Source organism: Gekko japonicus, unplaced genomic scaffold (genome assembly GCF_001447785.1).
Source record: "Gekko japonicus isolate JY-2015 unplaced genomic scaffold, Gekko_japonicus_V1.1 scaffold513, whole genome shotgun sequence".
NCBI lineage: Eukaryota > Metazoa > Chordata > Lepidosauria > Squamata > Gekkonidae > Gekko > Gekko japonicus.
In genome coordinates this window covers 550,506-568,246 of record NW_015171519.1, presented here as the reverse complement: position 1 = coordinate 568,246, position 17,741 = coordinate 550,506, and the positions used below count along the sequence as shown (strand labels likewise).

At 54.3% G+C, this 17,741-nt stretch overlaps 1 protein-coding gene and 2 non-coding genes across 3 annotated transcripts in view; 1 reads left to right on the top strand and 2 right to left on the bottom strand.

Moving 5' to 3' along the window:
- Positions 1 to 11,468: 11,468 nt before the first annotated feature.
- Positions 11,469 to 11,540, bottom strand: TRNAT-GGU. Its single transcript has one exon. It is a non-coding gene; the product is annotated as a tRNA-Thr (tRNA).
- A 203-nt stretch (positions 11,541 to 11,743) lies between these two features.
- Positions 11,744 to 11,815, bottom strand: TRNAT-GGU. The gene has a single exon. It is a non-coding gene; the product is annotated as a tRNA-Thr (tRNA).
- A 4,380-nt stretch (positions 11,816 to 16,195) lies between these two features.
- Positions 16,196 to 17,741, top strand: part of LOC107117313 (cytoplasmic phosphatidylinositol transfer protein 1-like) — a 63,372-nt gene continuing 61,826 nt past the window's right edge. Inside the window, exons 1-2 of the mRNA XM_015419408.1 lie at positions 16,196 to 16,244; positions 16,578 to 16,778. Coding sequence (XP_015274894.1) covers positions 16,196 to 16,244; positions 16,578 to 16,778 — 250 coding nt within the window. The remainder of the gene's footprint in view (positions 16,245 to 16,577; positions 16,779 to 17,741) is intronic.

Sequence of the window (17,741 nt, the reverse complement as noted above, 5' to 3'; positions counted from 1 at the left end):
CCCTCCTGCGAGGGCAAATCTGCCCGTTCCCCCCCCCCCACTAGCTAGCAATCCAAAACAGTCCAGTGGAGTTTGAGCGGTGGGTGTTGCCTTCTGACACACTTCCGGTGATGTCAGGGTGTGTGGCATATGCAAATGAGTTATGCTAATGAGGTATGCTAATGAGCTCCTGCACCTCTTTTTCTACGAAATGACCCCTGGTTCTCGGTGAAATAGGGTTGTCGGTTCCAGGTTGGGAAATCCTCTGAAGTCTTGGGGTTGAACCCCGAGGAGGGCAGGGTTTGGGGAGAGGAGTGCACAACGCTTGGGACGCCGTCCAAAGCAGCCGTTTTCTCCAGGGGAACTGGTCTCATGAGATCATTTGTAATTCTGGGAGGTCACCAGACCCTACCTGTTGGCCGGAAACCGAATTGTGAAACTCGATTTGTCCCTTGTGGTTAACCGCAGTGGGCTCGCCGTGAGCGCTAAGAATGCCGAGTTAAACAAGAATGGAAACATTTCAGTGTTTGACACAATTTGAGATGGAGTCCTGCAGGGTTCATGTTGTAATTTTTTTTTAAAAACAAAACTCCTCCGGCTGCTCACTCTCATATCGTCTCTTTTCATTTGCAAAATGTTCTACATGATCTGCATAGCAGTGACCTTTGCGGCAACCTGAGAGGCAGGCTAATTGTTCTCTTGGCTTCGCGCAGTCTTGCCGTTCCGTCCGGGAGACCTAGCGACATGGCTAATTACTTAATCAATTATCGCACGGCGTTGTGTGTAGAACGGCCAGGAGATCCTAAGATTGTCTGGCAGCTGGAAGTTCTCACTCTTTTATTTACACAATGCACCACTAGGTGGCGAGATAGACTTGTTTTCAAGGCAAGAGACGTTCCAGGGGTGGTTGGGCATTGCCCACCTCTGCCTCACGACCCTGGTATTCCTTGGAGGTCGCCCTTCCAAATACCAGCCAGGGCTGACCCTGATTAACTTCTTTTTTTTTTTTCAATTGCATTTTTTTATTAGAATAAAAACATACATGTTCAACATTTTACATTTTCTATTTTTTCCCGTTACACCCTAACCCATCTCCCTTCCCCCCCCCCTTTATTGGCTTCCCACAGTGCTTCAACCTCCTGCACATTCACTTCTTCCCTCTTCAATTTTATTTATTCATATCTTTCACTAGGTAACCTATTGTTTTGTAACACTTATTTACTTTAGCCATCTTATCCTTTAAAAAGTTCTGAAAGAAAATTCTATGCCTAATAATTGTTAAAGCAAAATAAAATATCTTTCATTTCCCAGAATTTTTCTAGATATTCTTTTAAATCTCTCCAGTCATTGTAAAAATCTTCTGCTTCCATATTATTTAATTTTCTTGTCATTTTGTCCATCTCCACTGCAAACAGCAATTTCTTAATCCAATCTTCCATTCTCGGTACTTCTTGTTTCCAGTATTGAGCATATATCAGTCTAGCTGTTGTTGCCATATACCACATTAGAGTCCTTTTATCTGCGTTAACTTCTTCCATTTTCAAACCTAAAAGTAACAGTTCTGGCTCTTTTTTTGACGGTATATTTCAAAATCTTCTCCATCTCCGCATGAATTTGGCTCCAATAATGTTTTGCTTTTTCGCATGTCCACCACATATGATAAAAAGAGCCCTCCGACCCTGATTAACTTCTGAGATCTGACAGGATCGAGCTATCCTGGGCTATCCAGGTCAGGGCGACCACATGACTTCTGGCCCTAAAAAAGAAGCCCGAGGAAGGGTAATTTCAGTTAGAGTTGTGGGGAATGCAAGGGGGGGAGGATTCGCCCCCCTGTATACTTTTCAGTTGAAACAGCCCCACCTGGCTGGTTTTAGTCCTACTAGTGAAAAAAAGCATTCTGTCTCTTTGTTTCCCCTACCGAGGTATAAAGCAATTCTGCAGAAGTTATGTGCAACTGGGGGAGCTGGCGGTGGAAAGCACTGCCGTAGGGCAGTGGTGGCGAACCTATGGCACGGGTGCCGGAGGTGGCACTCAGAGCCCTCTCTGTGGACACGCGTGCCATCGCCCCAGCCAGGCCCAGACCATCATTAAAGTGTCGACTTCTGTGCCAAATAATTTTAGGTAAATGAAAGCATTTGGGATTGCTTTCCTTACTTTGTTTGGATAATAATAATAATAATAATAATAATAATAATAATAATAATAATAATAATAATAATAATAATAAACCTTTCGATTTATTGATCGCTCATCCTGCAGAGCTGCTGGCTCTAAGCGACTTACAGTTACTCAAGTTTTCACACGGGACTAACAATGATTCATAGGGTAAGGGAGGACAACATATAATTCTTTAAATCGCACACTTTTGCAGCCGACAGGGATTTTGTTCAGCTGTAAGCTTCAGGCGTGTTCCGGACGGCATTCACTTTCGGCTTGGCTGGGTGACGTCAGTTCTTCCAGGACTGCTTTGAGTAGTAGTGCCGCACTGCCACCGCCTGGCCGGCTTGGCCCATCACAGGCTTCTTAATGCCGAAGAGGTCTTTTTTCCAGGCTTCCGAGCTGGACCTTCCGTTCGGTGGCTAACACCTCCCCTACGGGGGTTTAGTGTGCCCACCCTCTCTTAAGGAGTGGTACCCATTTCATCTACTCGCTGAAGCTTTCGAACCGCTGGGTGGACGGCGAGTTAACATTAAGTTAATGTATGAGTTGTTTTTTCTAAAGTAAAACCTCAGTATTCAGGTTAAATTGCCGCGTTGGCACTTTGCGATAAATAAGTGGGTTTTGGGTCGCCGTTTGGGCACTCGGTCTCTAAAAGGTTCGCCATCACTGCCGTAGGGTGATCTTGTAGGGTTTTCAAGGCAAGAGATGTTCAGAGGCGGTTGGCCATGGCTTACCTCTGCGTAGCAACCCTGGACTTCCTCGGTGGTCTCCCACCCAACTCCTAACCAGGGCCGATCCTGCATAGTTTCTGAGGTCTGACAAGTCTGGGCTAGGCTTGGCCACCCGGATTAGGGCATCTCGGTTCTGGCGTTGGGATGTGCCATCACACTGCAGCTGATTTACGGCCACCCCGTAGGGTTTTCAAGGCAAGAGGCGAACAGAGGTGATTTGCCATTGCCTGCCTCTGCGTAGCGACCCGGGACTTCCTGGGTGGCCTCCCATCCAAGTACTAACCAGGGCTGACCCTGCTGCTGAACTTCCAAAATATGATGAGATCGGGCTAGCCTGGACCATCCAGGTGGGGGCAAAAGAGGTACCGAAGTGGTTTGCCGTTGCCTGCCTCTGCATAACCACCCTGGACTTCCTTGGTGGTCTCCTGTCCAAGTACTAACCCTGGGCAGCCCACCTTAGCTTCCAAGATCCAAGGAGATCTGACTAGCCTGGGGCATCCAGGTCGAGGCAAAAGAGGTACCGAAGTGGTTTGTCGTTGCCTGCCTCTGCATAACCACCCTGGACTTCCTTGGTGGTCTCCTGTCCAAGTACTAACCCTGGGCAGCCCACCTTAGCTTCCAAGATCCAAGGAGATCTGGCTGGCCTGGGGCATCCAGGTCAGGCCTACGTGGAGAATCAACCCTTGCTTTCCCCCACCCCAATTCACTAAAGATACACATTGGGGAGGGGCGCGCCTGATCATGCGTCTGCATTGCCCCAAGGTACTCTGACCCTGTTCTAGGAAACTGTTCTGTGCTCTTTCTGTGGAAAGCTTTTCACAAGCCCTGTTCAGTTCAGCTGGAGAGCGGCGCAGTCGGCTCTCCGGTCTCATCTCCTGGGAAACAAGCCCTTCGGGATTCTCAAACGGAGTTCCTCTCCCCAGTTATGTGCACGGAGGATTGCAGGTCTTGCCAGGGTGGGAGCGGTCCCTCTTGGAAACACACAAGTGTGGTCCAGCTTGCCAAAGGCTACAAGGCGACTCCACGGTGGGAGGCAGCCATAGTTTTCGACAAGGCCGGCTCCTCTGCCCTTAACGTAAAGTCAGACTTTCTCAGCCTCCTCTCTCCAGGTCTGGGGAAAATATCCTCTGCTAAACGTTTGTTTGCTGCTGAAGGCACGGAGGCAGGGCCGGTGGGGGGAAAGGAGACGGGCGTAGACAACTGTCGGAATTTAAATGTTGCTTTCCGGATTGACAGCGTTCCGTGCGCCTTGGTGTCTAGTCATGCCGGCCAGCTGACCATGGAAACGTCTTCGGACAGCGCTGGCTCTTCGGCTTTGAAACAGAGATGAGCACCGCAACCCTAGAGTCGGACTCGACTGGCTTTCAAGCAAGGAAACCTTTACCTTTTCCCAGATTGAACTGGGATCGGCTGGATTGCCTGTTGAGCAACTGGCGTGCTGTGAGCAGTGCTCCCTCTAAGCTGAGTTGGTGTGAGCTGGCTCACAATTTTTTAGCCTCCGGCTCACACATTTTCGTCTCAGCTCAGGAAGGAGGGCTCCAGAGCAAGCCAATGTATGCAGGAGCCAAATCGCCAGGAGCTCACAAAGTAGAATTTCTGCTCACAAGACTCCACAGCTTAGAAGGGGCATTGGCCGTGAATTGGGATATTCGCTCGGGACTCGGGCTCAGCTCTCCCCAATGCGGCCAGCTTATGTCTTGGCTGTACCAGGTTGCGGATTCGAATTCAATCATTGTGGTTGGGGGGAAAAATCCCCTCACATTTAGAAACCTAGCATGGAAGACGCTGTGCTTGACGTCTAGCTTCCTAGGTGCATGGATTTTTTTTTTTTAAGATGGAGGAGTATTCGATCGTGTGAGCCCAATCGTTAGCAGAACAGCCCAGAGGACAGATAGAAGAAGAAGAGGAGGAGGAGGAGGAGACTGGATTTATACCCCGCCTTTCACTCAGAGTCTCAGAGCAGTTTACAATCTCCTTTCCCTTTCCCTCCCCACAACAGACACCCTGTGAGGTAGGTGGGGCTGAGAGAGCTCTTTTGAGGATTGCTCTTGAGAGAACAGCTCTGAGAGAACTTGTGACGGACCCAAGGTCCCACCAGTGGCTGCATGTGGAGGAGTGGGGAATCCAACCCGGTTCTCCCAGATGAGACTCTGCCCTCCTAACCACAACACCACACTGGCTCTCAATCTCTTGATAGGGTTGCCAATCCCCAGGCTGCACCCGGAGACCTCCCACTCTTAGAGCTGCTCTCCAGACGACCAACAGCCGTTCCCCCCGGAGAAAGCGGCTGCTTTGGAAGGTCGACTCTGTGGCATTCCACCCTGCCGAGGTCCCTCCCCTCTCCAAACCCCACCCACCCCAGGCTCCGCCCCCCATATCTCCAGGTGTTTCCTGCCCCGGAGCTTGCCTCCCGACCATCTTACGAAGGGCTAGTCTTCGGCTAATGGCGGGTCTTCTCAGCAAAGCCGGCCAAACCTTAAATACACTTTTGGGAGTTCAGGCTGGCAATGTTCCATGGCCATTCTCTGTCTCTGGTCAATCTCAGCACTGTTGCAGGAAGGAAAAGTTGTTATCCCGGACTCTGAGACGGTCCAGGCAGCCACTTTTCCCGAGATGAATGTTTTTCTCCTCGGCACCGCAGCTGGTCTCGAGTTCGTTCCCACGGCCTGCTCCTTCCTCCTGATGACTTCCAGACGTGGCCGCTGGAGTCTCTAAATTCAATATTTTGCACTTGCTGAGAACGCTGCCTCCCCCCCGCACCTCCTCCTTTTGGCAAGTCCTCTCGAAGTGTTAGAATTTAACTAAACAGCACCGCTGAGTTCGTAAATAGATTTGTGCCGCCGGGCTTCTTTCCGCGAAAGCCCGGCTCTTAGAAACACAAAACCTAATTCTGCGGGACCCTGATGCCTTCCTGCCCTCCTTGGGAGCCAATGAAAACAGAGGTGAAATCTGGCCGGGTCCCAGGTAGCAAGTTTTCACAAGATTTGCATGCTTCTGAAAGGCAGCCAATGAATTCAGCAGGTCACCCCTTGGTTATACAACCTGTCTCCTTGGGAGGGGCCATGGCTCAGTGGAAGAGCCTCTGCTTGGCATGCAGAAGATTCCAGGTTCAATCCCCGGCATCTCCAGTTAAAAAAGACCAGGCAGGAGGTGATGGGAAAGACCTCCGCCTGAGACCCTGGAGAGCTGTAAAGAGGGGCTGTGGCTCAGTGGAAGAGCCTCTGCTTGGCATGCAGAAGATTCCAGGTTCAATCCCCGGCATCTCCAGTTAAAAAAGACCAGGCAGGAGGTGATGGGAAAGACCTCAGTCTGAGACCCTGGAGAGCTGTAAAGAGGGGCTGTGGCTCAGTGGCAGAGCCTCTGCTTGGCATGCAGAAGGTCCCAGGTTCAATCCCCGGTATCTCCAGTTAAAAAAGACCAGGGAGCAGGTGATGGGAAAGACCTCCGCCTGAGACCCTGGAGAGCTGTGAAAGACCTCCACCTGAGACCCTGGAGAGCTGTGAAGAGGGGCTGTGGCTCAGTGGCAGAGCCTCTGCTTGGCATGCAGAAGGTCCCAGGTTCAGTCCCCGGCATCTCCAGTTAAAAGGACCAGGGAGCAGGTGATGGGAAAGACCTCCGCCTGAGACCCTGGAGAGCTGTAAAGAGGGGCTGTGGCTCAGTGGAAGAGCCTCTGCTTGGCATGCAGAAGGTCCCAGGTTCAATCCCCAGCATCTCCACTTAAAAGGACCAGGCAGCAGGTGATGGGAAAGACCTCAGCCTGAGACCCTGGAGAGCTGTGAAGAGGGGCTGTGGCTCAGTGGCAGAGCTTGGCATGCAGAAGGTCCTGGGTTCAATCCCCGGCATCTCCAGTTAAAAAGGACGTGGCAGGAGGTGATGGGAAAGACCTCAGTCTGAGACTGTGAAGAGGCACTGCCAGTCTGAATTGATAGTACTGACCTTGATGGACCTGACAATCTGATTCGGTATAAGGCAGCTTCATATGTGTTTGTATAGTGTGTTTGGTCAGTGGTGAAGCATTTGCTTTGCAGAAGGTCCCAGGTTCGACCCCTGGCATCTCGAGTTGAAAGGATCAGATGATGGGTGATCCGAAAGACCTCAGCCTGAGACCCTGGAAAGCAACTGCCAGTCTGAGTAGAGAATACTGACCTGAGAACATAAGGATGTAAGAGAAGCCATGTTAGATCAGGCCAGCGGCCCATCCAGTCCAACACTCTGTGTCACACAGTGGCCAAAACCCAGGGGCCATCAGGAGGTCCACCAGCAAGGCGAGAACTCCAGATGTCCTCCCACTGTGGCCCCCAAAGCACCAAGAAGACAGAGCATTACTGCCCCAGACATAACAACATCAGAGAAGCCATGTTGGACCAGGCCAATGGCCCATCTAGTCCAACACTCTGTGTCACACAGTGGCCAAAACCCAGGGGCCATCAGGAGGTCCACCAGCAAGGCGGGAACTCCAGAAGCCCTCCCACTGTGGCCCCCGAAGCACCAAGAAGAGAGAGCATTACTGCCCCAGACATAACATCAGAGAAGCCATGTTGGACCAGGCCAATGGCCCATCTAGTCCAACACTCTGTGTCACACAGTGGCCAAAACCCAGGTGCCATCAGGAGGTCCACCAGCAGGGCCAGTACTCCAGAAGCCCTCCCACTGTGGCCCCCCAAGCACCAAGAAGACAGAGCATCACTTGCCCCAAACAGAGTGTGCCATCTATACCTTGTGGCTAATAGCCACTGATGGACCTCTGCTCCACATGTTTATCCAGTTCCCTCTTGAAGCATTCTGATGGTCTGATTCAGTACAAGGCAGTTTCATATCTATCTTGTTCCACGGAAGACAGAACTCCATCGCACAGGCAGGAACCTATGAACGCAGCCTCCAGGCAGGCATCATTTAGGCCCCTGATAACGGGGCGTTTCCCCTTGTGCACATTTCTCCAGCCGGTTTTGTTTACACCTTGCAGGAGGAACCGAGGGATGCTTTCCGAGTGCGCCCAATCTCGTAGGCGCACTGAGTCAGAGCTACTGGCGGCGAGCACGCATTGGTTCCTTCGGAGACGTGCCCGGGATCAGGCTAAAACACGGCGCGATCCTGCGGCAATTCTGTGCTCCCGGATCTGGAGCGGACGAAGGCTTCCAAAGTCAGCCGCCGCCCTGCAGCCATCTGGACTGCGATCGGCACTGCCGTCGGTTCAGATGCTGAGCCCGTCCCGTGGGGACAGATGGAGGGAGGATCTGTGCACAGCCATATGCCGCAACGTGGCCACTGTGCGAATCACTCTACACAATGCTCTTTTCCTGGGAGATAAAACCATTTGGGAGACGTGGCGCTGCTACGGTGGGTGTAGGACAAAACCGCACTTCCGTAGGATGCAGCGGACACCTGTTTTGCAATGAGTCAGACCCCTGGTCGGTCGAGCGGCGGTATTGTCGGCTCCGGCCGGCAGCAGCTCCCTGCAATCTCGGCTTGAGCATCTCTGATATCACCTGCTACCTGATCCTTCAACTGGGGGTCGAACCAACGACCTCCCATGTGCAGGGCATTGGCTATGCAACCGAGACAGGGCCTCCGCCCACCCCCAACCCCCGGGGTGGGGGTTTCAGACCATAGTAACTTGATGTGGAGTTTGGTTGATTGGTGTAACCACCTTCCTGATTGGAGCAGCCTGGAAATGCACCTACCGCTCTGCCCTGCAGTGTCATGTACTCACCACTGGGGGCACTGTAACTCCTCAGGGATGGGAGCAGCAGTGGCCTACTCAAATGGCTACATCTCTGCCCTGCAGGGACTCTTGTCCACCACTGGGGGCACTGTAACTCCTCCCTGATTGGAACAGAAGCAGGCTGGTAATGTGCCCATCCCTGCCCTGCAGAGATACTTGTCCACCACTGGGGGCACTGTAACTCCTCCCTAATTGGAACAGAAGCAGCCTGGAAATGTGTCTGCAGCCCTGCCCTGCAAAGACTCTCATCCACCACTGGGGACACTGTGACTCCTCCCTGATTGGAACAGAAGCAGGCTGGTAATGTGCCCATCCCTGCCCTGCAGAGATACTTGTCCACCACTGGAGGCACTGTAACTCCTCCCTGATTGGAACAGAAGCAGCCTGAAATGCGTCTGCAGCCCTGCTCTGCAGAGACACGTGCCCACCACTGGGGGCACTGTAACTCCTCCCTGATTGGAACAGAAGCAGGCTGGTAATGTGCCCATCCCTGCCCTGCAGAGACACTTGTCCACCACTGGAGGCACTATAACTCCTCCCTGATTGGAGCCACAGTAACCAGGTAATGTGCCCTGACCTGGATACCCCAGGCTAGCCTGATCCTGACAGGGTCAGCCTTGGCTAGATTTAGATGGGTGACCTCCAAGGAATGCCAGGGAGGAGTTACATGATGCAGAGGCAGGCAACGGCAAAGCACCTCTGAAACACCTCTTGCCTTAAAAACCAGTCTGGCTTGCCACCTAGTGGTGCATCATGCTAAAAGCTCAAACGTCTGGCTGCCAGACAATCTTAGGATCTCCAGGCTATTCTACACACAAGGCCCTACAATGACGATAGTAACAACAACATGGTAATGTGTCTGCCTCCCTGCTCTGCAGAGGCTCTTGTTCACCACTGGGGGCACTGTAACCCATCCCTGGTTGGAACAGCAGCGGCCTGGTCAAAGGTCTATATTTCTGCCCTGCAGAGACACTTATCCAGCACTGGGGGGACCGTAATTCCTCCGTGATTGGAACCACAGTGTGCAATAACACTTGCCCACCACTGGGAGCATTGTAACTCCCCCGATTGGCACTGCAGCAGCCTGGTAATGTGTCTGCAACCCTGCCCTGCAGAGACACTGTCCACCACTAGGGGCACTGTAGCTCCTCCCTGATCGGAGTCATAGCACCCTGGTAATATATCTGCACCGTACCCTGCAGAGACTCTTGTCCACCACAGGGAGTGCTGTGGGTCCAACCGCGGCTGCCTTAAAGCTGCAGCAGCTAGGTTTGATGGACCAATTCAGGGCGATTCTGGTGCCTAGGGTCACTCTGGAACCAGAACGCCAAACAGGGAAGGCTTCCAAGAAGCAGTCTGGACTGCAGCCACCTATCCAATGGGGTAAAACGTATCATTCCATCTTGAGTAGTCCATTAACTGTGTTGCGGAAGCATTTACTAGCTCTGCATTTGCTTTGCCCAGCGCTCTTGATATATTTCTAACAATCCGCGCTGTATAATATAGTCAGCTAGCTTCATCCCGAAGAAGGAAGGCTCCCCCGCTATGGGGTTCTGTACAGTTTTGGGGTTCTGTAGAGTTTTCGGGTTGTCTACGCACCGCCCGGAACGACTGGATCAAAAACAACGAGCATCCAAAACCACCGAGAAGGTGAGGCCGTCCCTCGGGAGAGGCGCGCAGTTCTATATAGTCACCCTTTCGAAACAATGCCTTTGTCTGTTTGCAAAGAGTGGGCGGCGGAGGTGGCAGGACACAGAGTTGCGTGCCTTGCCCCGGGGCACCGAAATCTTGGCACACGCCGGCGACCGATGCAAATTTTGTTAGACCAGGCCGCCGCTTCAAATGTTCCAAGCTTCCAAAGTCGTCCACGGAGAAGGCAGGGTTCTCTGTGCACTTGGGGGGGGGGGAGACTCCAAAGATGGTGGGGTTTGCCGTGTCTTTGGGTGACCCCCTCCCCATTACACAGGGGAACACGACTTTATAAATAGGATCCAAAGAAGGTGTCCTCCCATGCCTGAACACTTCCCAGGTGCTAAATGTTGAGAGTCACACACATCAAAGTGCCTTATACTGAATCAGACCCTAGGACCATCAAGGTCAGTATTGTCTACTCAGACTGGCAGCCGCTCTCCGGGGTCTCAAGGAGAGAAAGGTCTTTCATATCACCTACTGCCTGGTCCCTTTAACTGGAGATGCTGGGGATTGAACCTGGGACCTTCTGCATGCCAAGCAGAAGCTCTACCACTGAGCCACAGCCCCTCTTTGCAACTCTCCAGGGTCTCAGGCGGAGGTCTTTCCCATCACCTCCTGCCTGGTCCCTTTAACTGGAGATGCCGGGGATTGAACCTGGAACCTTCTGCATGCCAAGAAGAGGCTCTTCCACTGAGCCACAGCCCCTCTTTACAGCCCTCCAGGGCCTCAGGCTGAGGTCTTTCCCATCACCTCCTGCCTGGTCCCTTTAACTGGAGATGCTGGAGATAGAGCCTGGGACCTTCTGCATGCCAAGAAGAGGCTCTTCCACTGAGTCACAGCCCCTCTTTACAGCTCTCCAGGGTCTCAGGTGGAGGTCTTCCCCATCACCTCCTGCCTGGCCCTTTCAACTGGAGATGCCGGGGATTGAACCTGGGACCTTCTGCACGCCAAGCAGAGGCTCTGCCACTGAGCCACAGCCCCTCTTTACAGCTCTCCAGGGTCTCAGGTGGAGGTCTTTCCCATCACTTCCTGCCTGATCCTTTTAACTGGAGATGCCGGGGATAGAACTGGAATCTTCTGCACACCAAGCAGAGGCTCTTCCACTGAGCCAAAGCCCCTCTTCACAGCTCTCCAGGGTCTCAGGCGGAGGTCTTCCCCATCACCTCCTGCCTGGCCCTTTCAACTGGAGATGCCGGGGATTGAACCTGGGACCTTCTGCACACCAAGCAGAGGCTCTGCCACTGAGCCACAGCCCCTCTTCACAGCTCTCCAGGGTCTCCGGCAGAGGTCTTTCCCATCACTTCCTGCCTGGTCCTTTTAACTGGAGATGCCGGGGATAGAACTGGGACCTTCTGCACGCCAAGCAGAGGCTCTGCCACTGAGCCACAGCCCCTCTTTACAGCTCTCCAGGGTCTCAGGCGGAGGTCTTCCCCATCACCTCCTGCCTGGCCCTTTCAACTGGAGATGCCGGGGATTGAACCTGGGACCTTCTGCACACCAAGCAGAGGCTCTGCCACTGAGCCACAGCCCCTCTTCACAGCTCTCCAGGGTCTCCGGCAGAGGTCTTTCCCATCACTTCCTGCCTGGTCCTTTTAACTGGAGATGCCGGGGATAGAACTGGGACCTTCTGCACACCAAGCAGAGGCTCTTCCACTGAGCCACAGCCCCCTCCTCAAAAGGCACCAGGGAATCACAATGCCATCTGCAGTCTGTTTTTGTGTTGTAGGACCGGTGTGGCAACAGATATGCCTCTGGTTGCCAACTGGTTGTCCACCAAACTAACATGGTTGCTCTTTGGCCTTTACCAGTAGCACCACCTGCCAAAAATTAGCCGGCAAAGCTTTTCAGAGAGAGAAACACACACACACCTCGGTCACTCGCTGATTTCTGCAGATAAAAATTAGGACACTAAAAAAGCTGTTGAAAACTTTAACTGATAAACAGGGCTGCCAACCTCCAGATGGGGCCTGGAGATCTCCCTCAATTCGAACTCATCTCCAGGCAACGGAGATCTGTTCCTTTTGGAGGAAATGGCTGCTTCGGCGGGTGAACTCAATGGCGTCATACCAACGGAGGTCCTTCCCCTCCCCGACCCCCGTCCTCCTCCATCTGTACCCCCCAAATCTCCAGGAATTTTGCAACCCGAAAAAATCAGTAGGGCTGCCCCGTTTGGTTTTCTTGGCAGGGTCAATGTTGACTTGAACAAGGAAGCCGAGACCACAGAAAAGTTCAGTTCCTCTAGCAGGAGCGCCCCTAGGAAGCCAGTTAGCACCTCCGAGGCCTTTTTATAAAACAAGAAGAAACGGAACAAAAGAGATCAGATTTCAGGAAGACTTTTGCAGGGAGCTCTCTCACAGCAACCATTCTTACCCAGGTCTGCTTCGAATCCCGGGAAAATGGTTCTTTGGCTTGCACTGTGACGCCGCGACCTCTCCAGAACTGGGCTTTTCGCAGAATAGTCTATGCGTCTTCTTTGGCGGATGATTCACTGAATCATTGTGGTTAGAGAGAATTCATCCCCAGCTGGGCTGGGAGCGGCCGGCACACCCAACACTGATCCAATCTTCTTTTGAAACAGAGCTCCTCTTCCTTGGGTCCCTCCGGGTGACATCCTGACATCTCGTTCCTCATCTCATCTCATCTCTGTTGCTTGCCCGGTTTGTAAAATAAGAATTGCGCCTTCCTTCCAAAAAGATGACACCCTGTCCTGGCTCTGTTCAGCCACCTCAAAGTCTATTGTCTCTTTCGTGAGGAGGAGGAGGAGGAGACTGGATTTATACCCCGCCCTTCACTACCCGAAGGAGTCTCAGAGCAGCTTACAAACTCCTTTTCCCTCCCCTCCCCACAGCAGACACCCTGTGAGGTAGGCGAGGCTGAGAGAGCTCTCTTCAAAACTGCACTTGAGAGAACAGCTCTGGGAGAACTTGTGACCGACCCAAGGTCACCCAGCAGCTGCATGTGGAGGAGCGGGGAACCAAGCCCGGTTCTCTCAGATTAGAGTCCGCGCTTCCAACCACTACACCAAACTGGCAAGTGGACTAAGTTAAGAGTCCCAAAATGAACCATGCTGCACCACCACCCCCGCCCATATATTTTATGGGTATGATTATTGACTTAATACCGAACCAAAGTCTATATACCTATCCAGTGGGGTGAGACATATTGTTCCAGCTTGAGAGATTTATATACCACCAAAGCTGCTCACGTCGCTCTCCTCTTCGCCTCCATAACAATCCTGTGAGAGAGGTGAGGCTGAGAGCGTGTGACCGGCTCAAGGTCCCCCAGCGAGCTCCCACCGCAGCGGTCAGGATTCGAACGTGGGTCTCCCAGATCTTAGTCCGACACTCTGGCTGCTTTGATGTTGTCAACGGAAATGAAGTACGATCCCCTACCTATATTTGTGGTTTTGAGCTGGGGGAGGAGAAGCCCCAAACATTTCAGGGTCACCCCCAACCAATGGGATTCCTTTCATGGACACAGACTTAGACTTTAAGTCTTTGGAAGGGGCCCCAAGAACTGTTTATGATTCGGGGGGGTTGGTGAACTAGCTTCCCCCCCCCCATTGAGCCCCAGTTTAGAGGGGGCCGACTCAATTTACCAGTATTGCAGCCTGACGGCTTCACCTTTTGCTTTTGGCAACAGGCTAGCTTGGGGGACCCCTTCTTGGAGGCTTTACCTGTTGAATTTTTTTTTTGTACGCAAGGGGAACCGCATGTGGGAAAGCCTTGGAAATTCAGCCTTCCACTCCTCCCTCCCCATGGAAGCCTTGCCAAGGGGTCGTCCCCCTCCCTCCCCCCTCCCCAAAAGCTACACAAAGAGGAGTGACTTTACCTGTTGAACACACATACACACGCAGCGGGCACAGCATGCAAGAAAGCTTTGGAAACGCTGCCCTCTGCTCCTCGCCTTCCCACAGGAGACTTACCAAGAGCCCCCCCTCCCTACAGGAACATGGCGGGCTGAGGTTTTACCTGTTGAATTTTCCCGCACTGCACCTAGGAAAGCTTTGGAGACTCTGCCCTCTGCTCCTCCCCTTCCCTTGGGAGGGTTCCAAAGGGGTCACCCCTTCCCTCCCCTGTAGCTATATGGTGGGGTGCTGCTTTACCTGTTGAATATATATATGTATATTTGCACGCAACCGCCAGTGCATGCGAGAAAGCGTTGGAAACTCCGCCCTCCGCTCCTCGCCTTCCCCAGGGAGGTTTGCCAAGGGGTCACCCCCTCCCTCCCCCATTGCTACATGGCGGGGTGCGGCTTTACCTGTTGAATAGCAATATATATTTGCACCCAACCGGCACTGCATGCGAGAAAGTGTTGAAGACTCTGCCCTCCACTCCTCCCCTTCCCCTAGGAGGGTTGCAAAGGGGTCACCCCTTCCCTCCCCCGTAGCTACATGGCAGGTTGCTGCAGGGTGCGGCTTTACCTGTTGAATAGCAATATATATTTGCACTCAACCGGCACTGCGTTGGAGACTCTGCCCTCCACTACTCCCCTTCCAGGGGTGGGGTTGCCAAGGGGTTGCCCCCCTCTCCCATACCTACATGGTGGGGTGCAGCTTTACCTGTTGAATATGTATATATTTGCACGCAACGGGCCCTGCGTGCGAGAAAGCATTGGAGACTCTGCCCTCCGCTCCTCCCCTTCCCCCGGGGAGGCTTACCAAGCGACCCCCTCCCTCCCTCCCTCCTAGGAACATGGCAGGGAGCGGCTTTACCTGTTGAATTTTTCACACTGCACCCTGGAAAGCGTTGGGAACCCTGCCCCGCGCCTCCTCCCCTTCCCTTGTGAGGCTTGCCAAGGGGTCGCCCCCCCATACCTACATGGTGGGGTGCAGCTTTACCTGTTGAATATCATACATCTGCACACAAGAGGCACTGCATGCGATGCGAGAAAGTGTTGGAAACTCTGCCCTCCGCTCCTCCCCTTCCCCCGGGGAGGGTTACCAAGCGCCCCCCTCCCTCCCTCCCTCCTAGGAACATGGCAGGGAGCGGCTTTACCTGTTGAATTTTTCACCCTGCACCCGGGAAAGCGTTGGGAACCCTGCCCCGCGCCTCCTCCCCTTCCCTTGTGAGGCTTGCCAAGGGGTCGCCCCCCCATACCTACATGGTGGGGTGCAGCTTTACCTGTTGAATATCATACATCTGCACACAAGAGGCACTGCATGCGATGCGAGAAAGTGTTGGAAACTCTGCCCTCCGCTCCTCCCCTTCCCCCGGGGAGGGTTACCAAGCGCCCCCCTCCCTCCCTCCCTCCTAGGAACATGGCAGGGAGCGGCTTTACCTGTTGAATTTTTCACCCTGCACCCGGGAAAGCGTTGGGAACCCTGCCCCGCGCCTCCTCCCCTTCCCTTGTGAGGCTTGCCAAGGGGTCGCCCCCCCATACCTACATGGTGGGGTGCAGCTTTACCTGTTGAATATCATACGGGGGGGGGGGGGGGGGGGGGGAGGGGGGCGCGGGGGAGAAGAGAAGGCGATCGGCTGCAGGCACCGGGGGGGGGTTGGAACTGGGGACCCCCCTCCTAGGCGGGGGGGTGGGGGGAGAGAATTGGAAGTGCTTTCCCCCCCCCCGACGGAAAGGTGGTGGGGGGCAGGGATCGGAGCTGGGGACGGAAAGGTTGGGGGGTAGGGATTAGAATTAGCCCTCCCTAGACGGAATGGTGGGATTGGAAGCGGGGACCCCCTAGACGGAATGGTGCGGGGTCCAGGGATTGGAAGTGGGCACTCCTTAGACGGGAAGGCGCGCCGATGGAGACCCTGGGGGTGCTACATGGGAGAGGGCAGCAGGGGCGAGCCTCGAGGGTCTCCCCCCCCCTTGCAAGGGTATGTGAGGATTTGGGGGAGATCATCTGGCACATATAGGGGCAGGCAGCGGGAGCGATCCACGAGGCACAACCGCCCCCCAGCCCCCCGCGATGGTAAAGAGGTTTCTTGCCAAGCTGGAAGAGGGGGACGTGGTGAATCGTAGGGGCTGGCCAAGGGGGGTCGGTGGTGGTGGGGGGCTGTGACTCAATGTTCCCTCTAAGCTGTGGAATCCCGTGAGCAAAAATTCTACGTTGTGAGTTTCCGGCATTAAAGTTGTGAGCGAGTGATTTGGCTCCTGCCTAAATCAGTTTGCTCTGGAGCCCTCCTTCCTGAGCGGAGACAAAAATGGGTGAGCCGGAGGCTAAAAAACGGTGAGCTGGCTCACACCAACTCAGCTTAGAGGGAACACTGGCTGTGATCCTTCTAAGGAGCGGATCTGGGTGAAGGAATCGGGGGCCGGTCCCTTCTGGGCGCAATTGGGCCCCCGGGGAGGCTTGGCCCGAGGGCGCGCACGGGCTGGGCGCCGAGCAGGGATTCGCGTTGGGGAGCGCAAAGAGGCGCCCTCGGGGCGGAAAATTACCGAGGCGGAGGATCGGGGAGGGAAGCGCCTGTCCCTTGGGAGCTCCTCCTCCCGGCCCTGCCCGTCCAGGCAGCCCCGGGGTGAGAAGCGGAGCACGTGGGTGGCCGTCCCCGGTTAGGATCGCGCGCGCTGCCCGGAGAAGGCCCCGTCTGGCTCTGCTCCCCGACGGAAGCCCGCCTGCCTGGCCGTTCTGGCGCAGGATCGGGGCCCCTGAGGCCAGCCCAGCCGCTGCGGGGGCGTCGGGCTTGGCTGAACCCCGGCCACATGTGGAGTTGCCAATCTCCAGGCGGGGACCGGAGATCTCCCGGTGTTATAGCTGAGCTCCAGGCGACACAGAGCCGTTCCCCTGGAGAGAATGGCCGCTTCGGAGGGGGGACTCTATGGCACCGAGCAGCCTGCTGAGGTCCCTCCCTGAGCCCCACCCTCCTCAGCCTCCGTCCCCCAGATCTTCAGGTATTTCCCAACCTGGAGTTGGCAACCATATTCCCTAAACCCTTGGGGGGGGTCGATTTTACTCGCTGGGGGAGGAGAACCCTACATGTGTAGAAAGCCTGCTCCCCCCCCCCGTTCCCCCGCCGCTTATTTTGAGGCTGTCATTTTCTGCACCAACCTTCACTTGGGTCTCTTCCCCATTGAACTGGGTGGGGCTACCTGGTGAATAAAGACACAAAGGAGCAGGAAGCCGGGGAAATTGGCAAGCAGGCGCAGGCTTGCTGGCTCAGATCCGTTCCCACGGACTCCTCCGGCGGGTCCCTCCAAGAAACCAGAGAGCGCGGCTCCGGGCGGGTTGCGGCCGTGTGGTGGGGGGGGGGGGAGCGATAGAGCATGTGCAGAGTGCCTTTCCTTCTCTTCTACAGGGCTTTCTGCCATTGAGAAACACAAGCCAGAGAGCTTTTTGCATCTCAATAAAAAATGTTTTTTTGGGGAAGAGGTATTTGTCTGCTTCAAAAACACCTACATGGATGCTGGATCCTGCGGGGGTGGGTGGAGAAAAGCTCCTTTGGGAGGATATCTGGAGGAATGACAGGTGAGGAAAGAGTTAAGCATTTCTCCTCCCCCCCCCCCCAGCAGCTTTC